At 40.7% G+C, this 22,510-nt stretch overlaps 2 protein-coding genes across 2 annotated transcripts in view; both read left to right on the forward strand.

Annotated features, from left to right (window-relative positions):
* LOC125988103 (protein bicaudal D homolog 2) overlaps nt 1-7,617 on the forward strand; it is a 28,091-nt gene extending 20,474 nt beyond the window's left edge. The window contains exons 9-10 of the mRNA XM_049752916.2: nt 128-279; nt 3,166-7,617. Of these exons, the coding sequence (XP_049608873.1) occupies nt 128-279; nt 3,166-3,493 (480 nt within the window). The 3' untranslated portion in view covers nt 3,494-7,617. The remainder of the gene's footprint in view (nt 1-127; nt 280-3,165) is intronic.
* A 2,543-nt stretch (nt 7,618-10,160) lies between these two features.
* The window catches only part of fgd (faciogenital dysplasia), a 30,968-nt gene continuing 18,618 nt past the window's right edge, over nt 10,161-22,510 (forward strand). Inside the window, exons 1-2 of the mRNA XM_049752123.2 lie at nt 10,161-10,439; nt 11,478-11,597. Of these exons, the coding sequence (XP_049608080.1) occupies nt 10,430-10,439; nt 11,478-11,597 (130 nt within the window). The 5' untranslated portion in view covers nt 10,161-10,429. The remainder of the gene's footprint in view (nt 10,440-11,477; nt 11,598-22,510) is intronic.

Below are 22,510 nucleotides of genomic sequence, written 5' to 3' on the forward strand. Positions count from 1 at the left end.
ATAGAATCAAGCTACCCGTATGATTTACTGTACACAAGGCAGAATTAAGTAGATCTCTAAAAAAAAAGAATAATTGTCCTTGGTATCCAACCTCATAAGTTTTGTGTTATCTTGTCGCTGCCTACAGACTGCTGAAGTTGCTCTCGCCAACCTGAAGAGCAAGTACGAAAACGAGAAGGCTCTGGTGACTGAGACCATGATGAAATTGAGGAATGAGCTCAAAACCCTTAAGGAGGACGCGGCCACCTTTTCCTCCCTCCGAGCTATGTTTGCCACACGGTAAGACTCGCCACAGCTTTGTCAACAAATGTGTTGGAATTATATAAGTATACATATGTCAGCTATGGTTTCAGTTCTTTCCTAAAATTGATTTGCGGAAGTAGTCTACAGATTTGAAAGTACTAAAAGCAGGAGAAGGTGTACGGCATCTGTTTTTGTTGTGTCTGTGAGTGTGTCAAAGAGGCTCGATGGTCCAATGCTCTCATTAATCTTTTTGTGAGTGATTGGTATAATGACGCTTCAAATTAGCTTTATGAAGCAATTGTATTTTTTTGACTCCTCTAGTTTGCACTCTCATCAACAATGGGCTGAAAGCACAGTGACTTGCCTTTTTTTTTTTTTAAACCCCTTTATTTAAACCACACTGCCATCTGGAGGAACCAAAAAGTACAGCAACTGGTTCATGAAGCAATTTTGAAGCTTCATTTTCCCATCACTATTTTTTGTATCCCAAAGAGAAGCTGGTCAAAGAATATGTGTGTAATCCCACTTTAGTTTGGTCTGAATTTCACATCCACATACTATATCCGCGTATGTCCTTTGACATGTTTACTGCTGCTATTGCCCTTATGGTCCTGGGAACATCATCTCTAACACAAAATGGCTGCTGTGAGACAGCTCTCTGTTCCACATTTATGACTCAATCCACAGCCCGGTTCAGCTCGAGGTCCAACGGGACATGGGCTGTATTAGAGAGTGTTGATTTCCTTTCAGTTTACTGAGATTCAACATGGACAACTCCCTAGTCTACATGGCCACGGGTTGTCTATGGAATGCTTGAAACAAGCTCTTTAATCAATTTTGTTGCTTTTCATCATGTGTTTCCCCTCCTTCAAAACACTTCCTTTGAGGACAATATCTGTCAGGCTCTGGTTCTGTCAGCGTTCTGTTTCCTCCGCATGAATTACAGTCTGTTTACGGGATCCTTATATTGGTATGTAAATTGTGTCCCATACAGCAGGAGGTTAGGTTGGGGGGAGACTGTGTGAGGGACTGGAGCTTTCTCACACTCCCTTCTCTTTGTGTAGCCACCCCTCCAGCCTTCTTCGCTTCTTACGTCTCACGAAGAAGAAAGGGAGGAAAGTCCTTCACATGCTGTGGGAGTCCATGTGATTTTTATCTTTCAAGCCGCAGCTTGTAGAGTCATGTTAGTTCTTGCCTCTTCACATTCCCAAGACATGTTGTCATTGCACGCTCCCTCCGATTAACAGTCCAGCCATTTGCCTGAGTCACTTTTGCTCCTCACCCTTGTCAGACCTGCTGCTCCCATTGTCTTCCGTCAGCATTCAATTAAACCTCTCCTTCTCTCTCCACCCATTTGAGGGATAGCCAACCGCGACCAATCGCGGTCCAGACACCACAGCAGCTGTGTGTGTGTGTGTGTGTGTGCTTGTGTGTGTGCTTTTTAGCGATTCGGAATTACGCAGCATGAATGATGCAATAGTTGAGGGATCATGTGACACATAGATGGTCACCGCACAATGAAAAGATGCTGTTTGTTAATGTTCTGAATGCCCTGGTAACTATTTAGCGGCTTTCTCACTGCCATTGTGCCTTTCACACCAGCACAGAAATGCTCCTATTGTATCCAAACTGTCCCAAGAATAGACTCCTCGGTTGTTTTCCCGGGAAAACCCCTCTTAGCCTCCACCCGCACTTAAGTCGACTCCACCCGTCCGCCCTCCCGTCCTCGTCCTGGTGGGTTTAATGAAGCAGGACTGATCCCTTTTGTCTAGTGTGTATCCCACTGGGAATCAAACTGGGAGGGGCTAAGGTTATGTTTGTCGGGTTCACACTATCTAAGCACGTGGAACATGCACGCAGCAAAACATCTGCACATGGTGTTTGGAGATTGTGCCGTCGAGATATTTAAAACAATGGTATCCATTGGACACATGGTTTAAAATGCCAAAATTACATTGAGAAAAAAGTTTAGAAAATTATTTGGCCTTACAGTTGGTAAACAAAAAAGGGATCAAACAAAATGTGTAAGCTAGTGGGCGCTAGCATTATACTTTAGCTGAAAATGTATTTATGGAAAGAAACTCAGACACAATGTGCAGCAAATATGTAGCAGAAATGGAAATAGGAGAAGGGTGAGGTAACCATGCAAGAATATACCAAATAAAAGACTCGTCCTTCAATGTGGGTGAGGTGTTCGCCAAGGAATGGCACTTTGATTTCGTTGTCGGCGACTTTTTGAGGGACTCATTGTCACTTTTTTTACCTGATGGATGACATTGCTATAGTGTAGCATCACAGTAAACAGTGACTGTAATATGAGCTCACTTCTGTTTGAAAAGTTGAAATGTGGTATGCGGGGCTGCACCGCATAATTTTGGACAATTCTGATTGTTTCTAAGCTCTTCATATTTCAATCCATATTTAATTCTGTGACCTTCCAACACATTTTACAATTTTGTTGAAAACCAATTGACTGGAAGCTATTTTAGTAAGATAAACAAGATTTGAATTCTTTCTCTTTTCTATGTGTAATGACTTCTTGTAAGTGGCTCGTGATTTTCCAAGTAGAGAGAGTTTAAAATAATTCCCATTAATTTATGCATACTGGAACCAGTTCAGTGACAAACTCTTTAGACCCGACTACTGCAAGTTTGCATAGATTCGCAGGCTCAATCGCTCCACCTAGTGGTGGAAAAAAACTGCGTGTGTTTGCAATGCAGTACATACAAGTGGATCAGTAAACATGTACAACTTTATTTGTTGTACATGTTTAACAAGTACATTTAAGCAACGCGAATATTTATGGCACTCAAAGCATAACCGTGTTGTTGGACACTTTGGTAATGATCAAATTTTCAAGCGAATCGAACGCTAATCTATGTGCACCCATTTGCTTTTTTCCGTCTCATGTTTCACCTCCAGGTGTGACGAATATGTCAGTCAGTTGGAGGCCATGCAGCGACAGCTGGCTGCGGCAGAGGATGAAAAGAAGACCCTCAACTCTCTTCTGAGGATGGCCATCCAGCAGAAGCTGGCTCTGACGCAGCGCTTAGAAGACATGGAGTTCGACCACGAGCAGATCCGCCGCCCCAAAACCCGCAAGGCCACCTCAAGCTCTGCCGGCAACCCTAACCAGGGTCTCACCTGCGCCGGCTTGGGCCAAGCCGAGCATGGCAACGCCACGCCCGGCGGCCTCCTGGGAGGCCCCATGGTCTTCTGCAGCGAGAAGTACAAGATCTACTGCGATTGAAGCGGCTGCTGAGTCTGCTGTGTACAGAGGGGAGGGGGTGGGTCTTAGGGCCAGACCCTTCCTGCCATAGTGTTTAAGAGCCCCACTCGCTCGCTTTGCTCTCTGGTCGGCCTGTGCTCCTCTAGGGACTACTGTGTGATTAACCATCTGCTTGTGTGTGCTAGTGTAAAGGCTTGCCGATGTGCAGGTGGACTGTACAGCGTTCACGAGACGTCGGGACTGTAGTAGACAAACAAGGCATGTTTGGATTGTGCGGTCCTGATTATGTTCAGAGGACTTTGTGGATCTACCGGCGTGTCTATTCTTTCCGTCGTCTTTGTGCTGTACATAGGAAGCACAAGGTGGCGTTTGCGCTTTGTGCTTCTGCCTCCTGAGTGTGTTTGTTGCCCGGCAACAATGACACATTACGGAGGAGGATGCGTTGAACGGGAGGATGTCCATAAATGATCTGTTGGCACGGGTGCTCCTTGCAAAGCTCAGCTCACCACTGTTAAATGTTTACATGATGATTGAACAAAATTATGCAATCTCACCCCGTGAGGGGGAGTGCTGTTTGAATCAATAGATGAAAATCAGGATTTTTTTTAATTTTTTTTAAACCAAGCGGAGTAAAGGAGCACCTGTGACCGCGGCCGTTTGATTTCAGGATCGCTTTTGAAGTTCACGCTAGCTCGGGCACAGTAGAAACGCATGGCTTTGCAGCTGTATGAGCTTTTTAAGTGCTTTTCCGTTCTCGAGCTGCACGGTTAACTCGTCAGTGAGGAGTTAGTTGTGCGCTGAAATGTAAAGGGAGGGGGGGGTCTCTCCAATGTGACCTAGCTAAGTCGCATTGGATTTTTTTCCAGCCATATGAGGAGGGAGACGGCATATTTGACAAATCGATCTCCAAACCTAAAATAAGTGCGCTTCAGCATACTCTAGGTGCCTCAGGTTCAACCTTTTGGCAAAAAATGGATTTTCTTGATTACTGTGAAGAGAGACGCACGCTATATAGTTTTGAACAAAAATGATGACAGTATTTTCAATCCTATAAGAGCACAAATTGGATGATGAATCTCCAGACAAACAAAGCATGCGGCCAAAGTGCCTGACAAAGGGAACACTTGATATGTTTATCTGACGATGTGAAATCCTGACCTTGTATCCAACTCTCCCTTCCTCTCTTGTCCCCAATTGGCCACGAGGAGCATTTTAGATTGCCAGCATCCCTCCCAAGGTCAACTTTCAAGTACAAGTGAGGATTTGTGAGTTATGTCCTCACTCTTGTGTTTAACCCTTTAGAGTTCGTGTGCGTGTTACTGATGTTTTTTTTTTCTTTTGTATGTGAGGACAGAGCTGTCTTAGTAGCCAGAATAGCTTTAACCGATTGCCGAATTTTTGTTACGCAAATAGTAAAAAATACGAGTGGGGCTTGTGTTTAATCCTCAATGTATTACTGGTGAATCATAGAAACATTAGCTTTATGATTCACAAAAAAAAAAAGCAGGGTTGATGCGAAGGATTCCTGCAAGATTGAGCAAATTTTGCAATTTTTTTTTGTACTACCAATATATAAGAAACTCTATATTCTTAATACGATCTCATTCAGGTGAACAATCTTGCAGGATCTGCTACAGTAATTTGTTGCTCTCCAATGCAAAGAGAGCGACGTAATGTCAGCGCCGCGTCAACCCTGCTTGAGTAAAAGCGACCGCTCACCGCATGGAGACGAGCGGGAGAAGATAAGCATAAGCAAACCTTCTTTGGAGGTTCGTCACTCTTCTGTTGACTGTTCACGTAACCCACATGTACGACGGTGGTGGAGAGAAGTAGAGGACGGAGAGATAGTTGCTAATGTGGATTGAAGAGAATTCGAAAAATTTGAGGACTGGTTGTTTAACCTCAACGTAGAAGCTCAGAAAAAGCTGAGCCCAGGATATGTGATCTTGGCTTGGATTCTAAACCTGTGTCCATCTGACATGACATCATCATAGCATGTCACCTGATAGCCTCCTACCTCTTCGTCTTTCCGTCGCTCAATACACTATCATATTTTAAAAAAAAAACATCCTGCATGTCAAAAGCACTACTCATGAATTTATGTATAATTTAAAAAAAAATCATCTCTACTCGTGCACTGAAAGAAAAAAAAAGTTGGGTGAGCTCAAAATTTTAAGGCAACAAATATAGCTAGAATTTTGTGTTGGGCATTTCAACAAAATATTTGATATTTTGCTGTTGTGAAAATCGGATTGACCGTGTTTCACAACAAAAAGGTTAAAGATCACAAAAAGTCACGTGAACTGATTTTGATTGGCTCCCACCAGTGTAAATCCGAGAGAGATGTTTTTTTTGTCCATTTTTTATTTTTTTTTTGTTTTTAAATCTGTGCACTTTCATAATATAGAATTTTAACCAATTATGATTAACCCTTTAGGAAAGTGTGGTAGTACTATGGTTTGTGAGATATTTAATATTACAAAGATAGTTACAAGTATGTGCGTCCAACAAAATATGTCCTCGACTAAAGTTTACTTCACAAACCACAGAGCTACAACTTTTGCCTAATCCTAAAGGAGTGATGCATCAAGTTACTCACTCTTTCACTTGATACGTTTCCTCATTTGTTGTGCTGTTATTTATCTGTTATGTTCGTTCTACTGCCATATTCGCCACAAAAATCCAGGGTGATCTAATTCTGGGGTTTTTTGCATATTTATTATTCCTAGGAATAGTTCAAAATAACTCGATGAAACTTGACAACGCTCTCGCGTGAACCGGTAAGTTACGTCTCGGGGGAAATTTTGGAGCGACTTGATTTTTCCCGAGCTTCTTACCGAGGGCGTTCCATTGAAACGGGAATCACTGACCTTCAGAATTCTTTGCAATAGCGACCATTAAATTCCAAATTGGAATTGTTTCATTCTCTCTTGGTTTATCGTGCCAAATCTTGGTACACCATTTTTGGTCTGACAGACAAGCACCGACTGCAAAAGGTGTCAGTCGGGCTGAGGAGCTTTTTGCTTTGTTTTGTTCTTTGTTTCCGACCAGTAGTGCCTTTCATTGTTTCAAGGGAGAATTTTAGACGAGCGTTTTATGTTTTTTTTGTCTCTCCGGGCCCTCGAGGGGCTCGGGAATCAAAATGACTATGAGCAGCAATAAGCGCAAAGGGAATCGTGCCCCTTTCTGCATGATTAAGATCATTTTAGAATTAGCTGAGTAAATCCAAGATTGTTTTGAATTGTGCAGGTCAGTGAATCCTCTCAGTAAATTCAGGGGTATTAACAAAATGTTTTGTTTTTCAATCAAACTTTGAGAACCAAAAGTCCCTTTGGCCTCCTGTTGTTGAACAAACGGCTCCAAGCATCTTTAGTGTGTTTGTGTAGCTAAGTGTGTTATTGGAAACTACAAGCGTTGTTTGGTGAAGGTCATGAGGTATTGATAGTATTATTGGAGGAAAAAAATGTGCAGAGAGCGCATTTTATCTTTTGTTATTTGCAATTTCTTTTTTTACATTATTAAGCAATTTGTTTTCAGGAAACAGAAAACGAAATTAGCATCAACAAGCGTCAATAGTGCCATGCTAGCCAGTGCTCGTTTGTTGAGGCGTCAAAAGTTAACAAAATTGAAGTGAAGCTAACAAAGAAAAAGTGCAATTCTGATACTGTTAGAGATAAATAAAAAAACAAAACGTTTTCTGTTTGCTGGAAGCGGCGGCATTGTGATAATTAAACTAGCCGTGCAAACTTTATATTGTCATATTGTGTTTTCAGTATTGATCCATAATAAGAGTTTGATATCTTTATATAAAATAATGACCATCTGTACGTTAATATTTATTTGACTTGTCATGCAGTACTGTATTCTTATCAATAACGTGCATTATGATTAGTGGTCTTTATTACAACTAAATGTCATATGCATGTTTATCAGCTAATGGGACCTTTACACAGCGGTGAAAACAAAACAGGTAAACTTTTTAGGGTTTTGGGAAATTAGAAAATAAATTAAGTGAGATGAATCAGATGTATTACTGCTGAAATAACCCGGTTAAAGTGTTTGGTTTGTTTTCCAGCTCGGATGTGGTCCAAACTGTGTAAAGGTAGTCATGCTGGCAAAAATCAATAAAAGTGACTTAAGTCGCATTGTGTGTCAGTGTTTTTTTTGGTGTTTGTGCTGTATACAGTAGCTTCTCCACAGCAGTAGATGCAGGGTTAACTTGGAAAGTGTGTGGTGAAACGTAGATGCTTGAACACTCCCAGATGGACGGCAGGCACAGCACAGCTTCCCAGCTGTGGAAGGCTTCAGGATCACATTTCATACAATGCACAACACTCCCACTGCTTCTTCCCGGCCTTCAGACTCAGCCGTCATCTCCCTCCTCCTCTTTCCTCGCTTCCCTCTGGGGACACACCCACTCATCTCATCGCAGCGAATTTCCTCTGACCTTTAGTGCCCCCAGCATTTCCTGCCCAGGCTGTGGAGACCAGCTCTCACTTTCAACAACAGTTGTTGGGCTCTCAGCATAAATCTAAAATAACAGTATCACTGACATGCTACATTTGGATTTACATGTGTGGGCCATCACTAAAAGTAATACAAAAATATGAATACAGTAAATGAATTTAAAGGCATGAGATAAATGTGTCTCTTTCATTTCCTTGCTTTATTTTATTGTCCTGTGTCCTCTATTTGGATCTTTAATAACCCTAAAAAAGCAAAAGAAAGGGGTCACGAGAATGCTTCATAAATGACGTCACTATTGTGACAGGAAAGTATCCCTGCATGGATATCTCACTAGGATGGACTGGCAGGCAAAATGTGGGTCAGTAGGACTGCTCCCATGACTCCATGCAGTCACGTTAAGGGCGGAGTCACTCAGCGAAAACAGCTGTTACACATCACAGATCGTGTGAGCATTGTTTAAAAGCACCACTAGGGGTCGCTAGAAGACAGTTTTAGTTTAGATTCGGCACAGCTCTCGTTCGAGTCAATGTTCGATTTGGTCTGAGTTTGTGCCTACAAAGAGCCCTCTTTATGAGAATCAACCATGTGATCAATCCATGTGGAGCTTGAAGAAGCAATGAGCCATGATCAGCTGGTCGGAAGGAGGATACACTCTCACGTGGGACATGCACATTTTCAGAAGAGAACCACTGGAGCAGGAATAAGCAAATGGGGCTTTGAGCTCGGCCTCATGATGTGATTCAACGCCGACTCACTTGAGTTTTAGCTCCACTGCACATATTTGACTGTGCAGTCACTTTGAAGATGATGACTTGACACAACATGCCACAAAAAATAAACTATCTGTGCAGTAAACCATAATTGTTAAAGAGGTTTGCGGTACATTTACCACTGTTAACGTTCATTACGAACCAAACCCCCCACAGTAGTGTTAAATTTGATTCAAACAGTAGGAGGCTTCTTTACACCTCTCAATGAGAAACAATCCTGACAAGCGTATCAAATCAGTGTGGGTGATGATTAGCATTATAAAGGATTCGAATTGTGGAAAAGCAACCTGCCCATCAGTTGTGGGGTTTGCACGGGTTTAATTGCCTTAAATGTAGTTAGCTCCGCCTCTTGGCTGTAGATTTTAGTGTAGAGGTTCCCCTCAAGGCAATTGAGTATATCTCACAGGGGCTGTTTGTATGGCCTTGGTTGACTTGCTGTAAATCATCATGAGGATAAATGTCATCAGTGGTTGGGGACTTGAGTCATATGACTTGGACTCAAGTTGACTCGAGGCGCTGAGTTTATGACTTGCAGCTTTATTACGACTTCACTTGAACTTCATGAATTGACGAAGTCATTCTGTTTACATTTGAAAATCCATTTCTATGAGGTAGAAGCTACAAAGATGAATACATTGGGATTCAAGGATTTATCTTTTGATGAAACCAATAAAAAGTCAAATCCAACATACAAGGTTGGCAATTTGAAAATATCAGACAGAAAGCTAGGTTAGCTTAAATTTTGGAGTGAACCAAGTGAAACTTCTTTGTTTGCCTTTGTGTCTGTCACTTTATGGCTTTGATTACAAGATGACAGCAAAAGAGCAGCTCTTGATCGAATGTTACACGTTGATCTTCTATTTCCGCAGTAACTTGGCACTTGCTTGAGACATGAAGGTTACGACTTGAGACTTGCTTGTGACTCGAACATATGACTTGTCAACCTTTTAGACACACAGAACTGAGTTTTTCAGACTTCACAGGGACACAACTGGAGTTCATTTACAACTGTACTCTTGAGTTTGCAAAAATGGGAGTCATGGCTTGTCAATTAGAGTATCAGTGTCACTAAATGGCTCAGACTGGGCCTTCATGCCATTCACATTTTCTTAAAGACACAAGATTCTGTCTTAAGAGGTCTGTTGTGCAGGAGTAGATATCTATTAGGTTCTCACTTGTCCTTTGAAAATAAACCTAAAAGTTTAAAAATTAATCTATTTAATCTACATTTATGGTCATAATCCACTGGTGAGCGCCTTATTTTGTATGCAGCTCATTATGGCCATCATCAAATTGCCACTGAACTGAATAGTACGCCAACTACTTTCCATTGATCCTATGATGTGCATGGCCTATACTGTCACTTGTTTATGACTCATAAAGGCAATGACTCGATCAAATGATTGGAAAGCAGCACAAGGCACGCATGGAGCCTGTAACCTTTCATGATTTTCCTCAGAAGTGGCTGCTTCTGAAATTATCAAGAGAGACCTGTCATTAGCTTTGAGTCATCCTTATTTCACTTTTCTAATTTACAGTCAGTGCTCAATATTGGCCTATATGAGTACACACTTTTGAGTTTTGCAAAATTCAAAATTGGCCTTGCTAGTCCCACATTTGTGAGGTTATTTTTATTCATTTTTACTGTAAGTTGCTGATTCTGAACGGAAAGTAGGTTTTCTCACAATTGTTTTGGGGTTGTAATCAAGTTGGGCTGAACATGAGTTCAGGTAAGTGAATATTAGAATTTTAATATCACCCTTGAGGTATATACCGTATTTGCCGGTGTATTAGTCGACCTTTTTCGATCCAAAATCGACCGAAAAAAATCGACCTTGACTTATACACCGAGTCATAAAATTTAAATAGCGACGATGATGAAGACGAATTTTGAACTCTATGTACCGGCAATCACTTTATAATTATAATTTGTTGTTTCTTAACTAAAAATAAACCAGTTTCTAAGAGTGTTCATTGTTGTTAGTCTCTCTCGGCGCGTAATATCACAGGGTCATGAAGTAAATAATATTTAAAATGGCGTATAGATCGCTCGCTACAAACTCGCGAATTTGAACACATTTCGTCAATAAATTTCGCGTATTTCTGATGGAATTTTGAAGTTTAATATAATGCAACAATGGAGCTCGACTTATACAAAGGATATATCATAAATCGTAAATTTCCGTCGAATTTTAGGGGGTCGACTTGTACACCGAGTCGACTTATACACCGGCAAATACGGTGTATATATATTTGTTTGATATAAAAGAAACCAGTGAAGTGATTAAAAAAGGAAAAACAAAATGAACTTAGTACAAATATATATATATATATATATATATATATATATATATATATATATATATATATATATATATATATATATATATATATATATATATATATATATATATATATATATATATATATAGTACACACACTGACTAGACTATAATTTTGTCAGGGTTTTTTTTGTGGGACTTGATACAAAACTTCCAAGTCGAACTCGATGAATGGGTTTTGGCGTGAGCGCGCTTGGCGCCGGTAGCGCGCATTTTCATTTTTCCAGCAGAAGGGAGGATAGGGCAGAGTCTTTATGTGGAGAGGGAGGAGGAAGGAGCCACGCAGGACCACGGCGTTTTTACAGAAAAAAATAAACACGATGACCCGCTTAAAATCTCTTTTATCCACTCGGGAGTCATGAAGGGTCCATAGCGTGTGGAGCGTTCTTATTTTATTATTAATATTTATTTTTGAATCGGCAACAGAAATACGAGAGGGGTCCGTGAAGACGAGACGCTTGTCCGAGTTGGACGCTGCACTTTCTCCTCGGAAAGGATACGACCGGCGAAGAACTTTATACAAGATGCAGGGACTTTCAGCAACTGGTAAGTAAGCGAGTCTTGCGAACGCGCATTGGTGTCGAAAAGTCGCTTCTCCAAAGTTTTCATTCTCATTCAGTCTCGCGGCTCCTGAAACGCTTTTTTGGAGGGTGGTTGGGCGGAGTGGGGTGTTTGTGTTGTTGTTACCAGCTGTCAGCAGGACAGCTGCGGGCTTTTATCGACTCCACATCGTAATCGAATCGTTGATGCCGGACAGCTGACATGACAAAAAGTTTGGAGCACATTTGGGCTGAATTTTGCTCGCTGATTGCGGTGTTTAATAGTGGAGTCATTCATGCATCAGGGCTTACTCTGCACTGATGTGTGTCATGGGGTTGGAGGATGCCTAGAGGAAGAGTGTCACAAAGCAGGGGTCACTACTTCCGTTCCAAATGTAGTCGTGTAGTTGAGGTCGTGACCAATGTGGCTGGTAACACGCGTCAGACTAACTAGCAACTAAGTAATATGACTACTGTTTCTTTGCAAAATCACGATCAGTTCCTGCATAGTCAACCATGATGGCAATCACGCTATGTTTAGCAAATGTACAATATAGAATATATAGGAAAGAGGAACTCCAGTATTTACAGCTTAAAGTGAAAACATTCGGAAGACTTTACAATTTGCATTCCCGTGTGTGGCTGTGATCTATGTGACATAGGCGCCATGTCACATGAGGAATTTTGAGTTGATGTCAGCTATATATATATATAAAAAAAATGTTGCATATTCTGTGCCTGTGACAAAAAATATCTAGCGTAAAAAACACGACCAATTTAATGATTGTATTTCTAAGAGAATGCATATCTGTTTAAACATTTTGCAAATATTTGATGTTTGATTTTTCACCCGACACCTCCCCCCCCCCCCCCCCCCCACCCCCCACTCAAATTCAACCCCCAGTTTATGCATCCCAATGGTGGTTCTTATTAAGCAGCGAGATCCTCCAGCATAGATGTCCCGGCTTGCTCTTTAAGTTATTTATTATTAACAAAAGCTATGCGAGCCTGTCTGTGTTTAACCAAGCCAATGTAAACATCTCTCTTTGGGAGATAAACACTGAGCGAGAGGAAAATGAACAGGACGGTGAGAATATTGTCGACCCTGAATCTCTTGTTCCATCTTTTTTTTTTTTTTTTTGTCAGCTTGCTGTACTATGCTGGGACACCGCCAAGGGTTTTCAAGTTACGTCAAAAGTTATTACTTTGGGCCCCACCACTTCATTGCTGTAAATTCAATACTGCATTCTTTTTTAGTATTTAAAGTCATCAAAACTTTCTCCCCTTAACAGTGCCTGCTGTTCTGTGTGTAATATACCGCTTGGGATGGGGGTGAGGGGTGTGTGTGTGTGATTTTCCAAGTTAGAAACAGTGGATAAACTTCACCAGTGTGGAGGCGTGTGAGGTTTAACAAAGTCGTTGCCATTGACATTGTGGGCCTAATGCCTTGCTCAAGGGCACCTCAACAGTAGCCAGAAAGCAGACTAGCATCTCTCCAATATTGAGCCATTTTCACATTTGTCAGAACTTGAATCGTGGCCCTCTTGTTCTTGATTTTAAATCCTCACGGATGAGCGACCGCACTTTTGCCTGTTGATCCGACGAGCCTGTTTTGGATGTAATGGACAAACCGCTTTGCCCTTCAAGGTTGATCTCAATTATAGCGATACGGTCATAGATTATCTCGGGAACTCCAAAGCTAAACTGCTGCGGTGCACTTTGCTTTCAAACGTTATTTCTCTCACTCCTGGCAGGTTCATGGAGCCTGAAATGAGTGTGGAAATAATGACAAGCTGAACTACTTTTCTTTCTGTGCTTTGCTTATTTCATTTCCCCCAAGCTTGACATATTGTAGTTTGCTTTTTTTTTTTTTTAATAATCTTAATGTTTTTTAGGACATCAGTTAATCAATAAAACAGAAAACAGTCACATTGAATATATGTTGAGATTTTTCTCACTACTAACTGTGTCTTGTGCTTTCATTCCATTTAAATTAATTACACATTGGAATCTAGTCAGATGCTTGGTGATATCTTGATGATCGCTAGCTCCACGTGATATGAGACTCCGATCATCTACTTTTACATTTCACCACTGAACGTAACGGTCATCAAGACCAATTTTGAACCAATCACAAGTTGAAGCAAATCTATATGGGACAGGAAAACTAAACCATCCACCCTCTTTTAGTCTCTCTGTTCGTCAATGGAGGCTAATTGTTTACTATTCAGACTTAAGCTGTAGCAGACAACTCACACGCTGGGTTTGTATTATTGCCAATGTTTTACGTGATCATTTCTGTTTATTTTGTTTTTGTAAAGCCCTTTGTTACGGGCGAAAGCTGTTGTGAAATCGCTATATATATATATAAAGAGGTCTTTCTATTGTAGTGTGCGCTCACACTCATCACTTGGCTGTCTGTCTGTCAATCACAGTACATGAATGAGACAGCATGAGTCACTTTGCAGGCCATCCAGAATCTTAAGGCGCTTTCCACGCTTGTCTGAGTGTCACATTGATTTTCCTAATGGTGGTCATGTGTGGATGTTGCTGCGGCTGCTGCTGCAAAGTCAAGGCGCCACTGTAGCTATTGCAAGTGTGTATGTGGGAAAAGTGCCCTACATTGTGGTGGCTCACTTCTCTGACTGGACATTTTTCTTTATCGTTCTGATTGATTTGGATGTGTTCCCATCTAAGGTTCTTGACCCAATTTGGTGAGTTGTCAAAGTGTGTTAAAAGTTGTTCAAGTGGTAAATGACTCTGACTCTACGTTTTGTCAAGGTACAACAACCACAAATCTGATTTACGGGTTATTAGACTTGACTACTTCTGAAAGTACTGGCTGTGAATCAGGTCTTAAAAACTATTAGTACACGGTACAGACAAAAAAAAAAAAAAAATTATTGCATTACATTGAGAGGTAGGTGTTCTAAGGGATACTCAAGGTGCCGCCCAAGAAAACATATCTTGTAATTTAATGCAACAAATGATATATGGCGATACAAGTATGTACAAAGTCAAAAATAAATATCCTAAAATTTAGAGGTGTCAACAATTCATCGATGAATCAACAACTAATCAATTATCAAATGAATCAACCATTCATTTTTATTAATCAGGTAATTGTTAAGAGAATTTTTTTTTAACTTAAAATTGTCCCTTCACAGTAATTCAATGTTTGTAGTCATTCATGAATTGTTGTTTAATTGAAAGTTTTTTAAAATATTTTTTTAACTAAACAATAGCAAATAACAATAATTGGTTATACAGTAAATTTTAAATTTTATTTCATGCAAAATACAATTATATCCGATTAATCGGTGGAATAATCGATTCTAAAAATATTTGTTCGTGACAGCCCTACTGTAATCATAATTGAAGTATGCAATATTAACAGGCAGATGATGAATGAATGAATGAATGAATGAATGAATGATATATATCATAAATGCTTTTTACCATAAATAATGAAAAATGTATGCCCGCTGCAGCCTCAAATATGCCATCAGCTACTTTTTGCAACTTAAGCGGTCACAAGTCAGTTGATTGGCAGAGCTTTCAGGTAGCATAATGCAATATTAACAGGTGTGCAAGTACCTATTGATGTGTTGATAGAGAGGGAAAACATGCCTGTTGGACTGGTTCTTTCCCGACTCACCGGTTGACATAAATCTGTGACGGTTATGGAGGTAACCGGTTTTCCCTCCTAATGAAGAGCGATGCCCCCCAGTCACACTCTGTCATGCGAGGATAATGAGCCTTTAACTGATGGATGGCATGTGCGCTAAAAAAGTAAATATGGTATGCACGGTCTTAAAATGTGTTATGTCTTAATGGATTTTAATTACATTTACCGCTGATCTTTTAAAATGTCAGGAGACCGCAGTAAGTATTGACAGGACTCATCAATCAGTCGTTCATCGTCATTTGATATTCGAAATTCCAACAACTTAGTCCATAAATAGCCGAAATCTGACACCCATTGAAACGCATCTAGAAAAATAATATTTGATACTCAACAACCTCTGCCAAAAAATATTGAAGAAAAAAAAAATCAGACTATTTATGTTGCAGAAACAATTAGCAACATTGGCAGCACAGAACGTCCCTAAAATGAATGCGATTGCATTTGTAGGAACGTTTTACTGTATTTTGCAGATCCTGTCAATGATGTCATTGAACGATCAGCAAATTATGACATCACAACCGATCACCAATTCTGCATAAAAAGCAAAATATCTCATCCAGCCGATTAAATCTGTGTGAAACTAATCAGGCAAAGGCACTTAGAGGATGTGAAAATGGAGAAAAATGTGAGGTTACTACTCCTCTGGGTAGATTTTTTTTTGTGTATCTTAAGGAATTTTTGGCAGACGAAACAGGGCAGTGGTAGGTGCAAAAGTAGCAACACGATACCATATGTATGTTTTTCCTCTTGTTTCTCCGGGACTTAAGTGACCTCGACTGCGAATGCGGTCGTGATGCAACTATCTCATTTTCACAGCTTTGGCCTTCTCTTTCCACACGTCTGACAAATCGTTTCAAAGTTTATAGCGGCGAAGCTGCAGTATTGAAAAAGCAATCACGTGTGACACCAGATATTCCAGCGTCAGTGGCGCTTCGGCACCCACAGAACCTTGACTCATGCATAGTTGGAGCAATTGAGGAGAAGAGACTTGTTTGGTTTGAGGACGTTTCTGCTCAGAGTAGCAAAATATGTTTATACTGGAGGTCTCGTTAGCTTATTGGAGGGTCGAGGAGAGGCTCACACATACACACAGAAGAAGGAAGTGACCTAGTTTTCCTAAATGGTACCAACTGTTGAAGACAGACGGACTGTGTCACTCAGTAAAGGACTCGTGTGCCAGTCTTGGAGTGAAAGTGTCTCATTCAATATCATCTTTTGGTGACAGTATCAGCGTGTTTTTCATTCTGAGGATTTGGTTGGAAATTTAATGAAATGAAAATAGGAGCAGCTCACTAGAAAAGTGTGTCTCGATCAAATGCGTTAATTTGTCTTCATTTCACATATCTGTCTCCAATGTGTCTGTCTGTCTGTCTGGATTGAACCTTTCCCAGATGAGGGGGATTTTCCTGGGAAAGTCATATGGAAAAAAAACAGTCCTAATAGTAAAAGCATGCTCCATTCCTATTTCTCTGCCTTTGTGTGTGCATGAGTTTGAATGCGCGTGCACGTTTTATGAGTGCAGTTCCTTTAAGCACACTGAAGGCATTGTGTTTTTTCCTCCGATCATCAGAAGAGCCGTCCGTCTCTGTGGAAACAGGCTTCCTGTATACTGGGAGGGAGAGGGAGGGGCCTGTGGGATTTGGGGCATGGGGGGTGGATGTGTCCAGGTCGAGGTCACTTGTAAGGTAGCAGATGGGAAGCGGTATTGGCATTTGAGCTTAATTTTGGACGCTGGTTTGTTTGTTCAGGCGGAGGAGTCTTTTACACATGTCCGACGCTTCTATTGATTGGTGAATGAAGTTCTTATTATTGTGCAGCTAATTTCATAATGGCATCATAAGATTTGGCTCGATAAAAAATGTATTTTTTTGTCCAGGCTCTGGGATATTGTGTATTCAAGCACTGGTCACACACATCATGTGTGGCCACCTTACAAACTTTCCACTCCCAGACTTTTATTTTCATTTGTGTACAGATTGAAATAGCAGAGTAATGATTGCGTATGCTCAATATGAAACGATTTTGCACAGAATTGAGGTGTCCTTGCCAGCATACCAAAATAAAAAGTAAATACAGTACTTGTCTCAAATGTCCGGATGTTTATTTTCCTGCTTGGAATGTAGGAAGTCCATCTAAAAGTCAATTGGACTCACTGTGGAAAATGACCAGAAGATAGGCCTAAATCATGCATGCTCTTATTTTTTATTATTTTTTTGAAATCCTCACAGCTAAATTTAGAGCCCCCTCCTCCCACCCTCCTCGCTTGTTGTGTGTCCTAATCATCACACACCCTCATTTACTTACCTGATGTGACCATAAAGCATTTTGTAAATGTAAATGTTGTCCTAGGGTGACTTTTTGTGGTTAACAAAGACAAGCCTGTGTTGAGTTCTCCATGCTTTCTCAAACCCTGGCTTTTCTTTTACTCTCTCTGCGTCTTTTATGCATTTTCGACAGAATGTCTGTCATTGGTTTGTTAGCAGCTTTATGTGCTGGGATCAAACCAATATAGTCAACTTATACTTTTTATTTTGTCAGTCAGGCTTTTCTCACCTTTAACAGCCCCAATCCTTGTTTTATATGTGATTTTTACAGATCACCCTTATAAAAAATAAAAAATAAAGTCCATTGTGTGTAGTGTTGCTATTACGCCAGAAGAGGGCAGTAAATCTTCATTGATATATTCCCCCCGCCCCCCCAACCCTGACGAAAGGATGAAAGCTGTTTTAAGATATCGGCTATGCGAATCAGTCTGTGGCGTTCTTTTCTTTCATTCTGCTGGGTTTATTCAGGCAGAGCCAAAGCTCTCGTTTCATATAAAAAGGGATGTTCACATTAATACGAGCATGCCAAATCTCCATATCCGTTTGCTCTGGATCACCCAAACTCTCTGAAACGAGATGATGATCCCCTGCATTTATTTGAAAGTCTTGGGGCTCACGGTCACTGAAGGAGACACGTTTATTTGAGAGGCGACTGGAGATCAAAATAGACTGCTGCAGCAAATTGGAGATTGTGGAGCAGAATATGCTCCACCAATGAGCAATCAGCAGTGGTTAGGTAGGCTCGAGTCGTTTTAAATTCTGGATGACCTGATATTTCTAGAAAAGCACAAAAACTATATCAAGGTGATTCAAGCTGAGTAGGCCTCACAATATTTTTTATATTATATTAGTGCTACTCAGAATATGAAAAAAAAAATACACAGCCAAATAAAATAATGGTGTAGCAAATAAATAAATAAATAAATAAATAAATAAATAAATAAATAAATAAATAAATAAATAACAATATAAAATTGCTTGTATTGGTCCTACCCAGCATATGAAAAAATGATCTAGCCAAATAAAATAATGGTGTAGCTTTTTTGGCGGCATGCACTGGCTTCATTCATTCATCAGAACGTTGTGCTGTGTGAATAGAAAAGAATCTTGCGTACTAACATCTCAGATTGCTGCTCAATCCCGAGTGTCGTATTAATTTTGGCAGTTCCCCTCCACCCCTCTCCACACCATATTGCACCCGCCACAGCTAGCTCTCATCACTGGACAGTCATAAGACCCTGAGCCTAATGAGGAGATGAGAGCTACATCCACACAGATGGATCCTCTTCCTATCTGTCCCGCTGTGGATTATCTTCCTCAGTTATTTCAGGCTTTTAGCTTTTTCCTCCTCTCTTTTAGTGAGACCCCGTGTCAGTATCGAGCACTTCGTGTGCCATATGATTCTGAAGGGCGGTTAAAATAGAATAATTTAAAAAAAAAAAAAAAGGTTAATCGGCGCGGCCATCTTCCTCTCTTCTTTGGGTGGACTTGATTTGTACTGCATGATCCATCATGTCTCATTTGCTGGTGCTGACTAATTTGCTTTGGTCTTTCTTGTGAAAAACACGCACTCATGCTGTTCAGTATGTGGCGGTTTCACAATCAAGGGCTCGTTATGCCTTGGAAAACTTAGTTTGGATGTTTATTTTCTTAAATTTTCTTAGCTGTAATTAGTGTTCTGACCAGGTTTGATAGTTTTTACGAGTTTTATTTATTTATCTATTTATTTTGCTTGGTTTAAGTTAAGGGTTTATTCGTTTTCGACAGCAACGTTCCCATCAGTTTGTCAAGGTTCGTTCAAGGTCGCAAATCTTCATAAAATGTCCGCCAGGCATTTTAGTGATTTTTCTTGTAGCAGGGAAATTCTGAACATGTTCAAAATTACCTTGCGACAGGAGAAGTACAGACGAACATCTGGCGAACGCCTGGCAACCGTTATTGACCTTGAATGAACTCTGATGGTAACATAACATTTGCTACTTTTGAAAACACTTGGGGTAGAGTCTTTAGTATTCGTTCTAGTTTTTTTTTTTAGTGTTGCTTCTTGGCGACCACAACTCCCAGGTGACTGTTTATTTTTCTCTTTATTTGAATTTATGAATGAATTTTTTTTGTAATTGTATTATATTTTGATGACTAAAATACGTCCACGCTTGCCCTTGGGTTGTGAGTTTGGACAAAGCAAGCCAGCCTTGTTGTGTTTCTTTGACCTTGAACACCTTGATGTTTTCATTTAACGTCTTTCTAACTTTCACCTCATTGGAACTATTTATTTCTACTCTCCACGTTTCTATTTCCCTCCGCCGCAGACTAATCTTTGCTGATCCGTGCGTAATCACAGGCCATCTGGGCGCTGCAGGCGGAGATGAGCCTGCAGCTCATCAGATGACCAAGCTCACTGTTACTGGACGCCTGCTCATGTGCATGCACGTGCTCTCTCTCTCTTACACACACAAACATGGTCACACCTTCATTGGAGAGATGACTACTTTCATCAACACATTTTTGTTGAGACATCAGTTATAATATTTTGTGATGGCGTTTCTCATGTATGGAATCACATCTGTGTGTGAAGATAATAGCCCATGAAGCCCATGAGATGACGACCCCCTAAGATATGCTTGGCCACCCCATGTCCCCCACACACAAGGAAAAAAATCCTAGCTCCGCCAGTGTATAATAGTTTGTCTATAACCAGTATGGGGCTGATTTGGGAATATAAACACATTTAATTGTCAAATCTAGTCAATGTCATTCTCCAGTGACCGACTGTAGATTCATGCAAGGTTCCAACCTTTTTGTAAGACCTTGCCCATGCTGCATGTATTAATAATGAATTAAAGGATTCTCTAGTGGGTGAAATATTAATGGCTGCTTCTTTAAAGAGGAGCTTTGACTCCCACGGGAGAGAGGGGAGATAGCGGGCTTGTTAGTACAATTGAAGAGGGCTCCGATTTTTTTTTTTTAAGTTCTTGAGTGTTTTGAAATGAAATTGTGTCACGGTGTCTCTCGGAAGGCACATTGGGGTTTTAATGTCTGAGGGCAATTGTATTCAAACACTTGTCGTCTCGTAAAGAAATTTTAACGATCTATAATGTCGTAAGTGCGCCTTAGTGTCTCAAACTGCTCAGTGAGAATGAATGTGTCGGTAACCATAGTAACAGTAGTTTGCGTGACCTCTTGTCTGTTCAAATGGGATGTTGTGTCTCGCTGCTGTTAGACCTTCAGAAGAGATTCGACTGCACATTACTAAGCCAAAAGATATTTGTCTGTTCTTTCATGGTGGCGGCAGCGTTGTTGAATAAGAATATCAACAAAAACTTTTTTAATTGCCATATACTTGGAAAAGACACGGAACATACCTTTTGTGAAAAAAGAACTAGGATGACTATTGTGTTTATGAACAAGTAGAAGGCAAATGAAGTACGTTACATATTGGCAGCCTGCCTAGCAAGCCAGTTTTTGCCAAAGTCATTCACTCGGCAATCCAATAATAAGTGACCCATCTTGAGTACCGTTTCTAAGGCTGTCTTTGACGAACATGAGCATTCTTATGACTTGGCTTATAAAGCGTGCTTTCGTTTACATTCAAGTGGTTGAGCTGGTTTCCAATTGCATCTAGTTGGGCAGAACATGTTTACTCTTGTTTAAGGCTTGACCCTTGGTGCCAGAACAGTGTTGACTTTCTTCTCTATTGACTTGATTGCTCTTATATGGTGTGGACTTTCTTCTCATTGTCAAGTCATTGAGTTCATTGTTCTTATTCCAACCTCGGAAATGTCTGGTACGGAAGAATTGAATGTACGACGTGAGCGACCTTACATAAGAGGTAACACGGTGGTGAGAGGTTGGACATTCCTTTCTAAAGCACAGCTTGCATTCCGCTTGGCAGTGTAAAGAAGGGCCATGAGCACCATGCTTCATTAGTTAACCACACAGACTCGGGTTTGCTTATTTGACCAGGCTAAACCGGGAGAGGCCGTGGCACAGATTTGACATATTTGCTTCATGTGAGAATATTTCACCTCAGCAGGTGCTTGGGAAGCAGTTGATATGGCCATGGTGAGCAGCACCTGTTCCCCTGTATGCATAATATTCATTTTGAGGCGTAGCTAAGAGATGCTAACGTGGGCGCAATCAATCAGAGGCTCCCGAGTAGACATTCCTGTGTGAAACGTACTTGTAACGTATTATGGATTTTTTTCGAGCACAGTTGCTATGGTTACCATTGGCATTCGCCTGGAGCAGTTCAACACAGGTTTCAAGCAACCGCTTTTTTCGACCCGACATTACCCGGGCTATTGAGTTAAATGGGGTTGGGGGGCACATGGAGCAAACAGGCCGCTTGTAATTATATGTGCATAAGTAGCGGGACGGCGCAGCCTGGGTGATCTCTGTTGATGGGGGGAAGCCACACAGACGCACGGATGTACTCCCAGGGGAGACTCCTCCAACACTAGGACCCCCCGGGATCCAGAAACCTTTATTATTTAGACCCCATTTGAAAAGAGAAACAAGCAGACACACAAGCTCTAATATTCATAAGTAATTTATAAAGCATCCAATTAACATAACCATGTTTCATTTTATGTGAACGGTCACATAGAGAAAGAAAAAAAGCATGAAATGTATCTTTTTACAGTATGAATAAGAAATGATTTGGACTTTTTCAAGTTTTAATTTTGTATACACTTGTTATTAAAATGTGTTTCAAATAAATCGTCAAACGTGACACCCTGGTGCAACAAATGTGCTCACTGATCCAAACACACACTTCCCCCATCTTTCATTCAAGCACTTCTCTCACTTCACTCTGGCCTCCATCACCATCTCCCCCTTCTCAACCTCCCTCCTCCCGTCAGCCCGGGCCCGTCATTAGTTTCCATGGTGACAGTTGGGCGGCATTAT

The sequence above is a fragment of the Syngnathus scovelli genome, chromosome 2 (genome assembly GCF_024217435.2).
Source record: "Syngnathus scovelli strain Florida chromosome 2, RoL_Ssco_1.2, whole genome shotgun sequence".
NCBI classification, from domain to species: Eukaryota; Metazoa; Chordata; class Actinopteri; order Syngnathiformes; family Syngnathidae; genus Syngnathus; species Syngnathus scovelli.